Source organism: Ambystoma mexicanum, chromosome 13 (assembly GCF_040938575.1).
Source record: "Ambystoma mexicanum isolate Mex_15411 chromosome 13, UKY_AmexF1_1, whole genome shotgun sequence".
In the NCBI taxonomy this organism is placed as follows: domain Eukaryota; kingdom Metazoa; phylum Chordata; class Amphibia; order Caudata; family Ambystomatidae; genus Ambystoma; species Ambystoma mexicanum.
Window position 1 is genome coordinate 24,669,917 of NC_090938.1, and position 13,846 is coordinate 24,683,762.

Sequence of the window (13,846 nt, forward strand, 5' to 3'; positions counted from 1 at the left end):
CATCTATTTTGATAGCTGTACAACTCCCTGCGTTCTTTCATTGAGATTAAAGCAGTATTTACCATCTTCCTTGGGTCTGTCTGGTCGCACCTTGAAACACTTGTGTCGCTCCATGAAACACTCGTGTATAGGCGCGTTATAAATACTGTATCATATCCTATCATATCATATCATTTGGTCTAAGAGGTTTATTGGTAATTCCATCTAGCGCATAGAGGGCACTTCAAAGTGCTACAGCACAGAGTAGTAAACTTAAACAAAATCTCACAGAATCTGTTGAAAGTACAACATAGTACATACGGCCACTTATTTCTGCTTCTCATTATCTTGGCTTCCACTTATGGGTTTTGGACTCAAATATATAATGTTGAGGGATATCAGAGTAATACAATTCATGTGCAGCATTATTTGAAGTAGACATGAGATCAAAAAATAAAGTAAATTGAAGTCAAATAAAGTTTAAAACACACATGAAGAACATTATTGATATATTAATAGATACCAAGAAATATTACAATGAATAGTTATGTAATACATACGTACATTAAAAAAAAGTTCTTTATTTTGTTAGAGAAATAGTGCTTAAATTAATTTCTGTTTATATGTTTTTTTAATGTATATATTTTCTTAGGGTATGCAAATTGAAGTATGCTGTTAAAGTGGTATCCCTATCTTGGGCCTTTTCTGCAGCTAAATGTATAATTCTTGAAATACACATTTTGTTCTCCTGGAAGATGAACTTGAAGTTTTATTGTTGTATATGTAAGGCAAAAGCTCCCTCTAGTGGGGATAACAGGTGAAGAAGGCAGGACGGCTTCGGACAAACATACATCTGGCCTTTTATTTTTAAGTATATGATGATGGTAGCATACAAGGTCTTCACCTGCCCTTTAGTGCTAGCCCATGTGAACCAAGTGATGGTTTAGGTGTTTCTCCCTACTGGAACAACTTGCTTATCTAGATTTCTACTCTTCAACAGGACCTCAGCAAGCTCTGTTTCTAGTTGACACCCTGGTAAGGTACATAGACCCCATCCTCCCATGTCCAGCATGTGGAGAGTGCAGAATACATACTCTGCATCAGCGTGCAACTTGCCGTTCATTTCTTTATCTACACTTACTCTTTGGACCCCCGATAATCTCACACATTTAGAATATTCCACACTTGACAGATGCAATGCAGAAGATGAGGTGTTATGTAGTGTCATAGCGAGTTCTGGTTATTACCCTCAAATAAGGAGATGTGGAGAGTGGATCCCACGCCCTTGGTGACTCACTCGGGATGTGGGTTACACCAGACACTTTGCCTCACTCCACTCCCCATGTCTTCAGAATCTCCCGTATATGGTCACAAACGATTGCCTCACTAACAACCTAATTGACGTCTTTGATGGGAGTTGGCTTGGATGGAGTTAACCTTTCTTGTCTGACATTGGACTGATGTACTTGTTTTTGCTGCTGTTCTGTTTTCCTTAGTCTTGAGTCTGTGTGACTTGGCTGGCAGCACTGAGTCCAGTCCCCAGGTGCATGATTCCCACCCTGATATGCCACCCACGACACTTGTATAAAAGGTGAGCTGCCCTTGAGGGCTGCGCGGAGCCTGAGCCTGGACGAGAACGATGGCGAAGATGCTGCTATGTGTCGGTGAGTACCGTAAGACCCGTGCCGTGCTGGGGATATCTTCAGCAGATGTAGATCCTCTATGGGAAAGTGAAATCCAAAACTTGCATGACGTCCAGGATATAGTAAGTTAACATTATTCCCTACCCCCTACCCCTTATATAACCTTACCCACTACCCCATATACTTTTCATTGAGTTTTTTTTCAAAAACAATTTCAGGTAAAAAACCCATCTCAAAAAAAGACTTTTGATGTAACAACGTTGTACCGCAGAGGGATTAAAGGGAGAACATGTGCATTTGCTGTTTAAACATTTTCAATCTGGGGACCGTTGCAAACTTAATACATGAGTTAGTAGTCTCCAGTTTCCTGGGCAGTTGCCTCTGCGAGCAATGTCCCTGCACATTAGGCTCTACTGAGGCCGGTGGTGGAAGAGAGACCAATGACTGCGTCAGTAGTGAAGACAAAGTGATCCCCGGCTCTCTCAGAAGTAGGCTGTGGATGCTTGGGTTAGCGGGGCAGTTGGGTAAGAGGAAGGCAGGTGTACAATTGCCTTCTTGCTTCAGTGCACTTGATGGTCCCGTTAAAGGAAGACGGCCCATTGCTTGCTGCAGTAATTCAGCGATGCCGCTCATCTCAGCACTGCAGTGGATCGATCCTCCCATTGAGACCTCTTAGTCTTCAGGAGACATGTATGGGGATCACCAGATATCTTGGGTAAATGCAATCCTTTCTCGTGATTAGTGGGCAGGTGCGGGGGCACCTTCTGGTCGCATCAGAGGACTGAGACCAACAGAGGCAAAACCAATGAGTCTCCCGCTGGATTTCTTCTCCTTGATCCTCACGATGAGAAGATGGTCTACTCATATCACAGATACAAATCCATCACCAAGTCAAAGAGTCATCTTCAACATCACAAATAACCGAGTTGCTTAGATCAAGTCTGCACATGCCTTTCAATCCAAATTACACAACTAAAGCTGCTCCCTAGAGACTCACACATTGTGGCCTTCATCTCCTCCAACTCCTGAGCCTTTCCCTCCAGTGGCACATCTAGACCTCTCACTTGTGAGCCTCTTCCTCCTGACTTACATTGTGATCTCTTACTCCTGAGCCCTTCTGCCAGTTCCATATCTTGACCACTTACTCCTCAGCCGTTTCCTCTGAAATCATCTTGATACTGTCATAAACACAGCATCCAGTTCTCCACTTACTTGCTTTAGAAATGTGCATATCGCTTATGTCGCCTTCCCAATGGGTAGCAGAGATACAACTGTGTAATGGAAGAACTCAGAGGTGGGGGGTGGTCAAATCTGCCGCCTAGATATACACGAGATTTAGGAAAGCTTTGCGGCCACAGAGCAGACTTCCAAGTCTCGGAAAAGCTAAGAAGTTTTTTTAATACTTGATTTATTCAATTGACAATTGCATTTTCTTTACATAATGCCTTGTTCTTTTTTTCCAGGTTTGGCCCTTTTGCTGCAGCTGCAGATGGGTAAGGAGATAATTTCTGTTTGCTTGTTATAGTGTGTGTACCCTGTTTTCTAATCTCTGGTCCCCATTAAGCTGGGAATCACTACTATTCATCAAAGGCAAATAAGCAAATAAAATCTCCTTTATGCTTGAAAGTATGGTGTGCCAACACTTGTGTGTTTACTGTTGACTGCTACCTCTGTCATTTGTCTTGCCTCAGTTTTTAAGTTGCCCCGTGTCAAGTGGGAGTAGTTTATCTAGGCCCGTTTTGTTCAAGTTGTCACAAGTCAGCAGTGGTTAGCTTATCCAGTCCTGGTTTTGAAGTTCACCCGTGTCATATGTGAGTAGCTTATGCTGTTTTTGTTATTTAAAGTCGTCTCATGTCGGTTGCAGGTAGCTTATCCAGTCCTGGTTTTGAAATTCACCTGTGTCATATGTGAGTAGCTTATGCAGTTTTGTGATATTGCAAGTTTTCCCATGTTGGCAGTGTGTAGCTTATCCAGTCCAGGTTTTGAAGTTCACCCGTGTCATATGTGAGTAGCTTATGCTGTTTGTGTTATTTAAAGTCGTCTCATGTCGGCTGCAGGTAGCTTATCCAGTCCTGGTTTTGAAATTCACCTGTGTCATATGTGAGTAGCTTATGCAATTTTTTATTATTTCAAGTTGTGCCATGTCGGCCATGGGTAGCTTATCCAGTATCCAGTCCTAATTTTGAAGTTCACCCGTGTTATATGTGAGTAGCTTATGCTGTCTTGTGTTATTTCAAGTTGTCCCATGGCGGACATGGGTAGCTTATCCAGTCCTGGTTTTGAAATTCACCTGTGTCATATGTGAGTAGCTTATGCTGTCTTGTGTTATTTCAAGTTGTCCCATGTTGGCCGTGGGTAGCTTATCCAGTCCTGGTTTTGAAGTTCCCCCGTATCATATCTGAGTAGCTTATGCAGTCTTCAGTTATTTCAAGTTGTCCCATGTCGGCCGTGGGTAGCTTATCCAGTCCTGGTTTTGAAGTTCACCTGTGTCATATGTGAGTAGCTTATGCTGTCTTGTGTTATTTCAAGTTGTCCCATGTTGGCCGTGGGAAGCTTATCCAGTCCTGGTTTTGAAGTTCACCCGTGTCATATCTGAGTAGCTTATGCAGTCTTGAGTTATTTCAAGTTGTCCCATGTCGGCCGTGGGTAGCTTATCCAGTCCTGGTTTTGAAGTTCACCTGTGTCATATTTGAGTAGCTTATGCTGTCTTGTGTTATTTCAAGTTGTGCCATGTCGGTCGTGGGTAGCTTATCCAGTCCTGGATTTGAAGTTCACTTGTGTCATCAGTGAGTAGCATATGCAGTCTTGTGTGATTTCAAGTTGTCCCATGTCAGCCGTGAGTAGCTTATCCAGTCCTGGTTTTGAGGTTCACCTGTGTCATATGTGAGTAGCTTATGCAGTCTTGTGTTATTTCAAGTTGTGCCATGTTGGCCGTGTGTAGCTTATCCAGTCCTGGTTTTGAAGTTCACCAGTGTCATATGTGAGTAGCTTATGCAGTCTTGTGATATTGCAAGTTGTCCCATGTCGCCACATGTAGCTTATCCAGTCCTGGTTTTGAAGTTCACCCATGTCGTATGTGAGTAGCTTATGCAGTCTTGTGATATTGCAAGTTGTCCCATGTTGGCCGTGGGTAGCTTATCCAGTCCTGGTTTTGAAGTTCACCCGTGTCATATCTGAGTAGCTTATGCAGTCTTCAGTTATTTCAAGTTGTCCCATGTCGGCCGTGGGTAGCTTATCCAGTCCTGGTTTTGAAGTTCACCTGTGTCATATGTGAGTAGCTTATGCTGTCTTGTGTTATTTCAAGTTGTCCCATGTTGGCCGTGGGAAGCTTATCCAGTCCTGGTTTTGAAGTTCACCCGTGTCATTTCTGAGTAGCTTATGCAGTCTTGAGTTATTTCAAGTTGTCCCATGTCGGCCGTGGGTAGCTTATTTCATCCTGGTTTTGAAGTTCACCTGTGTCATATTTGAGTAGCTTATGCTGTCTTGTGTTATTTCAAGTTGTGCCATGTCGGTCGTGGGTAGCTTATCCAGTCCTGGATTTGAAGTTCACTTGTGTCATCAGTGAGTAGCATATGCAGTCTTGTGTGATTTCAAGTTGTCCCATGTCAGCCGTGAGTAGCTTATCCAGTCCTGGTTTTGAGGTTCACCTGTGTCATATGTGAGTAGCTTATGCAGTCTTGTGTTATTTCAAGTTGTGCCATGTTGGCCGTGTGTAGCTTATCCAGTCCTGGTTTTGAAGTTCACCAGTGTCATATGTGAGTAGCTTATGCAGTCTTGTGATATTGCAAGTTGTCCCATGTCGCCACATGTAGCTTATCCAGTCCTGGTTTTGAAGTTCACCCATGTCGTATGTGAGTAGCTTATGCAGTCTTGTGATATTGCAAGTTGTCCCATGTTGGCCGTGGGTAGCTTATCCAGTCCTGGTTTTGAAGTTCACCCGTGTCATATCTGAGTAGCTTATGCAGTCTTCAGTTATTTCAAGTTGTCCCATGTCGGCCGTGGGTAGCTTATCCAGTCCTGGTTTTGAAGTTCACCTGTGTCATATGTGAGTAGCATATGCAGTCTTGTGTGATTTCAAGTTGTCCCATGTCAGCCGTGAGTAGCTTATCCAGTCATGGTTTTGAGGTTCACCTGTGTCATATGTGAGTAGCTTATGCAGTCTTGTGTTATTTCAAGTTGTGCCATGTTGGCCGTGTGTAGCTTATCCAGTCCTGGTTTTGAAGTTCACCAGTGTCATATGTGAGTAGTTTATGCAGTCTTGTGATATTGCAAGTTGTCCCATGTCGCCACATGTAGCTTATCCAGTCCTGGTTTTGAAGTTCACCCATGTCGTATGTGAGTAGCTTATGCAGTCTTGTGATATTGCAAGTTGTCCCATGTTGGCCGTGGGTAGCTTATCCAGTCCTGGTTTTGACGTTCACCCGTATCATATGTGAGTAACTTATGCAGTCTTGTGATATTGCAAGTTGTCCCATGTTGGCCGTGGGTAGCTTATCCAGTCCTAGTTTTGAAGTTCACCTCTGTCATATGTGAGTAGCTTATGCAGTCTTGTGTTATTTCAAGTTGTGCCATGTTGGCTGTATGTAGCTTATCCAGTCCTGGTTTTGAAGTTCACCCGTGTCATATGTGAGTAGCTTATGCAGTCTTGTGTTATTCAAGTTGTCCCATGTCGACCATAGGTAGGTTATCCAGTCCTGGTTTTGAAGTTCACCCGTGTCATATGCGAGTAGCTTATGCAGTCTTGTGATATTGCAAGTTGTCCCATGTTGGCCGTGGGTAGCTTATCTAGTCCTGGTTTTGAAGTTCACCTGTGTCATATGTGAGTAGCTTATGCAGTCTTGTGATATTGCAAGTTGTCCCATGTCGCCACATGTAGCTTATCCAGTCCTGGTTTTGAAGTTCACCTGTGTCATATATGAGTAGCTTATGCAGTCTTGTGATATTGCAAGTTGTCCCATGTTGGCCGTGGGTAGCTTATCCAGTCCTGGTTTTGAAGTTCACCTGTGTCATATGTGAGTAGCTTATGCAGTCTTGTGTTATTTCAAGTTGTGCCATGTCGGCCGTGTGTAGCTTATCTAGTCCTGGTTTTGAAGTTCAACCGTGTCATATGTGAGTAGCTTATGCAGTCTTGTGATATTGCAAGTTGTCCCATGTCGCCACATGTAGCTTATCCAGTCCTGGTTTTGAAGTTCACCCATGTCGTATGTGAGTAGCTTATGTAGTCTTGTGTTATTTCAAGTTGTCCGATGTCGACCGTAGGTAGCTTATCCAGTCCTGGTTTTGAAGTTCACCTGTGTCATATGTGAGTAGCTTATGCAGTCTTGTCTTATTTCAAGTTGTCCCATGTGGACCGAAGGTAGCTTATCCAGTCCTGGATTTGAAGTTCACCCATGTCATATGTGGGTAGCTTATGCAGTCTTGTCTCATTTTAAGTTGTTGTATGTCGGCCATGGGTAGCTTATCAAGTCCTGGTTTTGGCGTTCACCAGTGTCATATGTGAGTATCTTATGCAGTCTTGTGTTATTTGAAGTTGTGCCATGTCGGCCGTGTGTAGCTTATCCAGTCCTGGATTTGAAGTTCACCCGTGTCATAGGTGAGTAGCTTATGCTGTCTTCTGTTATTTCATGTTTTCCCTTGTCGGCCGTGGGTAGCTTATCCAGTCCTGGATTTGAAGTTCACCCGTGTCACTTTGATTAGCTTATGCATTCTTGTGTGATTTCAAGTTGTCCCATGTCGGCCGTGAGTAGCTTATCCAGTCCTGGTTTTGAAGTTCACCCGTGCCATATGTGAGTAGCTTATGCAGTCTTGTGTTTTTTCAAGTTGTTCCATGTCGGCCATGTGTAGCTTTTCCAGTCCTGGTTTTGAAGTTCACCCGTGTCATATGTGAGTAGCTTATGCAGTCTTGTGATATTGCAAGTTGTCCCATGTCGGCTGCATGTAGCTTATCCAGTCCTGGTTTTGAAGTTCACCCATGTCATATGTGAGTAGCTTATGTCTTGTGTTATTTCAAGTTGTCCCATGTCGACCGTAGGTAGCTGATCCAGTCCTGGTTTTGAATTTCACCGTGTCATATGTGAGTAGCTAATGCAGTCTTGCGTTAATTCAAGTTGTGCCATGCCGGTCGTAAGTGGCTTATCCAGTCCTGGTTTTGAAGTTCACCTGTGTCATATGTGAGTAGCTTATGCAGTCTTGTGTTATTTGAAGTTGTGCCATGTCAGCCGTGTGTAGCTTATCCAGTCCTCGATTTGAAGTTCACCTGTGTCATAGGTGAGTAGCTTATGCTGTCTTCTGTTATTTCATGTTTTCCCTTGTCGGCCGTGGGTAGCTTATCCAGTCCTGGATTTGAAGTTCAACCGTGTCACTTTGAGCAGCTTATGCAGTCTTGTGTGATTTCAAGTTGTCCCATCTCGGCCGCATGTAGCTTATCCAGTCCTGGTTTTGAAGTTCACCCATGTCATATGTGAGTATCTTATGTAGTCTTGTGTTATTTCAAGTTGTCCCATATCGACCGTAGGTAGCTGATCCAGTCCTGGTTTTGAAGTTCACCGTGTCATATGTGAGTAGCTAATGCAGTCTTGTGTTAATTCAAGTTGTGCCATGTCGGTCGTGAGTGGCTTATCCACTCCTGGTTTTGAAATTCTTCTGTGTCATATGTGAGTAGCTTATGCAGTCTTGTGTTTTGAAGTTCACCTGTGTCATATGTCAGTAGCTTATACAGTCTTGTGTTATTTCAAGTTGTGCCATGTCGGCCGTGGGTAGCTTATCCAGTCCTGGTTTTGAAGTTCACCTGGGTCATATGTGAGTAGCTTATGCAGTCTTGTGTTATTTCAAGTTCTCCCATGTCGGCCGTTAGTAGCTTATCCAGTCCTGGATTTGAAGTTCACCCATGTCATATGTGAGTAGCTTATGCAGTCTTGTCTTATTTCAAGTTGTCCCATGTCGGCCGTGGGTAGCTTATCCAGTCCTGGTTTTGAAGTTCACTCGTGTCATATGTGAGTAGTTTATGCAGTCTTGTATTATTTCAAGTTGTGCCATGTCGGCCGTGAGTGGCTTATCCAGTCCTGGTTTTGAAGTTCACCTGTGTCATATTTGAGTAGTTTATGCAGTCTTGTCTTATTTCAAGTTGTCCCATGTCGGCCGTGGGTAGCTTATCCAGTCCTGGATTTGAAGTTCACTCGTGTCATATGTGAGTAGCTTATGCAGTATTGGTTTATTTCAAGTTCTCCCATGTCGGCCGTGGGTAGCTTATCCAGTCCTGGATTTGAAGTTCACCCATGTCATATGTGAGTAGCTTATGCAGTCTTGTCTTCTTTCAAGTTGTCCCATGTCGGCCATGGGTAGCTTATCCAGTCCTGGTTTTGAAGTTCACAAGTGTCATTTGTGAGTAGCTTATGCAGCCTTGTGTTTTGAAGTTCACCCATGTCATATGTGAGTAGCTTATGCAGTCTTGTGTTATTTCACGTTGTCCCATGTCGGCCGTCGGTAGCTTATCCAGTCCTGGACTTGAAGTTCACCCGTGTCATAATTGAGTAGTTTATGCATTCTTGTGTTATTTCACGTTGTCCCATGTCAGCCGTGGGTAGCATATCCAGTCCTGGTTTTGAAATTCACCTGTGTCATATGTGAGTAGTTTATGCAGTCTTGTCTTATTTCAAGTTGTCCTATATCCACTGTGTGTAGTTTATCCAGTCCTGGTTTTGAAGTTCACCCATGCCATATGTGAGTAGCTTATGTAGTCTTGTATTATTTCAAGTTTTGCCATGTCGGCAGTGTGTAGCTTATCCAGTCCTGGATTTGAAGTTCACTCATGTCATATGTGAGTAGCTTATGCAGTCTTGTCTTATTTCAAGTTGTCCCATGTCGGCTATGGGTAGCTTTTTCAGTCCTGGTTTTGAAGTTCACCAGTGTCACATGTGAGTAGCTTATGCAGTCTTGTGTTATTTCAAGTTGTCCGATGTCGACCGTAGGTAGCTTATCCAGTCCTGGTTTTGAAGTTCAGCCGTGTCATATGTGAGTAGCTTATGCAGTCTTGTGTAATTTCAAGTTGTGCCATGTTGGCCGTGAGTGGCTTATCCAGTCCTGGTTTTGAAGTTCACCTGTGTCATATGTGAGTAGCTTATGCAGTCTTGTCTTATTTCAAGTTGTCCCATGTGGACCGAAGGTAGCTTATCCAGTCCTGGATTTGAAGTTCACCCATGTCATATGTGAGTAGCTTATGCAGTCTTGTCTCATTTTAAGTTGTTGTATGTCGGCCATGGGTAGCTTATCAAGTCCTGGTTTTGGCGTTCACCAGTGTCATATGTGAGTATCTTATGCAGTCTTGTGTTATTTGAAGTTGTGCCATGTCGGCCGTGTGTAGCTTATCCAGTCCTGGATTTGAAGTTCACCCGTGTCATAGGTGAGTAGCTTATGCTGTCTTCTGTTATTTCATGTTTTCCCTTGTCGGCCGTGGGTAGCTTATCCAGTCCTGGATTTGAAGTTCACCCGTGTCACTTTGATTAGCTTATGCAGTCTTGTGTGATTTCAAGTTGTCCCATGTCGGCCGTGAGTAGCTTATCCAGTCCTGGTTTTGAAGTTCACCTGTGCCATATGTGAGTAGCTTATGCAGTCTTGTGTTTTTTCAAGTTGTTCCATGTCGGCCGTGTGTAGCTTTTCCAGTCCTGGTTTTGAAGTTCACCCGTGTCATATGTGAGTAGCTTATGCAGTCTTGTGATATTGCAAGTTGTCCCATGTCGGCTGCATGTAGCTTATCCAGTCCTGGTTTTGAAGTTCACCCATGTCATATGTGAGTAGCTTATGTCTTGTGTTATTTCAAGTTGTCCCAGGTCGACCGTAGGTAGCTGATCCAGTCCTGGTTTTGAATTTCACCGTGTCATATGTGAGTAGCTAATGCAGTCTTGCGTTAATTCAAGTTGTGCCATGCCGGTCGTAAGTGGCTTATCCAGTCCTGGTTTTGAAGTTCACATGTGTCATATGTGAGTAGCTTATGCAGTCTTGTGTTATTTCAAGTTGTCCCATGTCGGCCATGGGTAGCTTGTCCAGTCCTGGATTTGAAGTTCACCCATGTCATATGTGAGTAGCTTATGCAGTCTTGTATTATTTCAAGTTTTCCCATGTCGGCCATGGGTAGCTTATCCAGTCCTGGTTTTGAAGTTCACCAGTGTCATATGTCAGCAGCTTATGCAGTCTTGTGTTTTGAAGTTCACCTATGTCATATTATAGTATCTTATGCAGTCTTGTGTTATTTCAAGTTGTCCCATGTCGGCCGTGGGTAGCTTATCCAGTACTGGATTTGAAGTTCACCCGTGTCATATTTGAGTAGCTTATGCAGTCTTGTGATATTGCAAGTTGTCCCTTGTCGGCCGCATGTAGCTTATCGAGTCCTGGATTTAAAGTTCACCCGTGTCATATGTGAGTAGCTTATGCTGTCTTGTGTATTTTTACGTTGTCCAATGTCGGCAGTGTGTAGCTTATCCAGTCCTGGATTTGAAGTTCACCCGTGTCATATGTGAGTAGCTTATGCAGTCTTGTGTTATGTCACGTTGTCCCATGTCGGCCGTGGGTAGCTTATCCAGTCTTAGATTAGAAATTCACCCGTGTCATAATTGAGTAGCTTATGCAGTCTTGTGTTATTTCACGTTGTCCCATGTCAGCCGTGGGTAGCATATCCAGTCCTGGTTTTAAAATTCACCTCTGTCATATGTGAGTAGCTTATGCAGTCTTGTGTTATTTCAAGTTATCCCATGTTGGCTGTGGGTGGCTTATCCAGTCCTGGTTTTGAAGTTCACCCGTGTCATATGTGAGTAGCTTATGCAGTCTTGTGATATTGCAAGTTGTCCCATGTCGGCTGTCTGTAGTTTATCCACTCCTGGATTTGAAGTTCACCCGTGTCATATGTGAGTAGCTTATGCAGTCTTGTCTTATTTCAAGTTGTCCCATGTCGGCTATGGGTAGCTTTTCCAGTCCTGGTTTTGAAGTACACCAGTGTCATATGTGAGTAGCTTATGCCGTCTTGTGTTATTTCAAGTTATCCCATGTTGGCTGTGGGTGGCTTATCCAGTCCTGGTTTTGAAGTTCACCCGTGTCATATGTGAGTAGCTTATGCAGTCTCGTCTTATTTAAAGTTGTCTCATGTCCACTGTGTGTAGTTTATCCAGTCCTGGTTTTGAAGTTCACCAAAGTCATATGTGAGTAGCTTATGCAGTCTTGTTTTATTTCAAGCTGTCTCATGTCGGCCGCAGGTCGCTTATCCAGTCCTGGTTTTGAAGTTCACTCATGTAATATGTGAGTAACTTATGCGGTCTTGTATTATTTCAAGTTGTGCCATGTTGGTCGTGAGTGGCTTATCCAGTCCTGGTTTTGAAGTTCACCCATGTCATATGTGGGTAGCTTATGTAGGCTTTTATTATTTCTTGTTGTGCCATGTCAGCCGTGGGTAGCTTATTAAGTCCTGGATTTGAAGTTCACCCATGTCATATGTGAGTAGCTTATGCAGTCCTGTCTAATTTCAAGTTGTCCCATGTCGGCCATGGGTAGCTTATCCAGTCCTGGTTTTGAAGTTCACCCGTGTCATATGTGAGTAGCTTATGCAGTCTTGTGTTATTTCAAGTTGTCCGATGTCGGCCGTGGGTAGCTTATCCAGTCCTGGTTTTGAAGTTCACCCGTGTCATATGTGAGTAGCTTATGCAGTCTTGTGTTATTTCAAGTTGTCCCATGTCGGCCGTGAGTGGCTTATCCAGTCCTGGTTTTGAAGTTCACACATGTCATATGTGAGTAGCTTATGCTGTCTTGTGTTATTTTACGTTGTCCAATGTCGGCAGTGTGTAGCTTATCCAGTCTTGGATTTGAAGTTCACCCGTGTCATATGTGAGTAGCTTATGCAGTCTTGTCTTATTTCATGTTGTCCCATGTCGGCCGTGGGTAGCTTATCCAGTCCTGGATTTGAAGTTCACCCGTGTCATAATTGAGTAGCTTATGCAGTCTTGTGTTATTTCACGTTGTCCCATGTCAGCCGTGGGTAGCATATCCAGTCCTGGTTTTGAAATTCACCTGTGTCATATGTGAGTAGCTTATGCAGTCTTGTCTTATTTCAAGTTGTCCTATGTCCACTGTGTGTAGTTTATCCAGTCCTGGTTTTGAAGTTCACCCATGCCATATCTGAGTAGCTTATGAAGTCTTGTGTTATTTCACGTTGTCCCATGTCGGCCGTGGGTAGCTTATCCAGTCCTGGACTTGAAGTTCACCCGTGTCATAATTGAGTAGCTTATGCAGTCTTGTGTTATTTCACGTTGTCCCATGTCAGCCATGGGTAGCATATCCAGTCCTGGTTTTGAAATTCACCTGTGTCATATGTGAGTAGTTTATGCAGTCTTGTCTTATTTCAGGTTGTCCTATATCCACTGTGTGTAGTTTATCCAGTCCTGGTTTTGAAGTTCACCCATGCCATATGTGAGTAGCTTATGTAGTCTTGTATTATTTCAAGTTTTGCCATGTCGGCAGTGTGTAGTTTATCCAGTCCTGGATTTGAAGTTCACTCATGTCATATGTGAGTAGCTTATGCAGTCTTGTCTTATTTCAAGTTGTCCCATGTGGCTATGGGTAGCTTTTTCAGTCCTGGTTTTGAAGTTCACCAGTGTCACATGTGAGTAGCTTATGCAGTCTTGTGTTATTTCAAGTTGTGCCATGTTGGCCGTGAGTGGTTTATCCAGTTCTGGTTTTGAAGTTCACATGTGTCATATGTGAGTAGCTTATGTGGTCTTGTCTTATTTCAAGTTGTCCCATGTCGGCCGTGGGTAGCTTATCCAGTCCTGGATTTGAAGTTCACCCGTGTCATGTGTGAATAGCTTATGCAGTCTTGTGTTATTTCAAGTTGTCCCATGTCGGCCGTGGGTAGCTTGTCCAGTCCTGGATTTGAAGTTCACCCATGTCATATGTGAGTAGCTTATGCAGTCTTGTATTATTTCAAGTTTTCCCATGTCGGCCATGGGTAGTTTATCCAGTCCTGGTTTTGAAGTTTACCAGTGTCATATGTCAGCAGCTTATGCAGTCTTGTGTTTTGAAGTTCACCTGTGTCATATTATAGTATCTTATGCAGTCTTGTGTTATTTCAAGTTGTCCCATGTCGGCCGTGGGTAGCTTATCCAGTCCTGGTTTTGAAGTTCACCCATGCCATATGTGAGTAGCTTATGAAGTCTTGTCTTATTTCAAGTTGTCCCATGTCGGCT

General features: G+C 43.5%; 1 protein-coding gene across 1 annotated transcript in view; it reads left to right on the top strand.

Annotated features, from left to right (window-relative positions):
- Positions 1-1,593: 1,593 nt before the first annotated feature.
- Positions 1,594-13,846, top strand: part of LOC138520061 (acidic mammalian chitinase-like) — a 38,355-nt gene continuing 26,102 nt past the window's right edge. The window contains exons 1-2 of the mRNA XM_069632589.1: positions 1,594-1,643; positions 3,086-3,115. Of these exons, the coding sequence (XP_069488690.1) occupies positions 1,619-1,643; positions 3,086-3,115 (55 nt within the window). The 5' untranslated portion in view covers positions 1,594-1,618. The remainder of the gene's footprint in view (positions 1,644-3,085; positions 3,116-13,846) is intronic.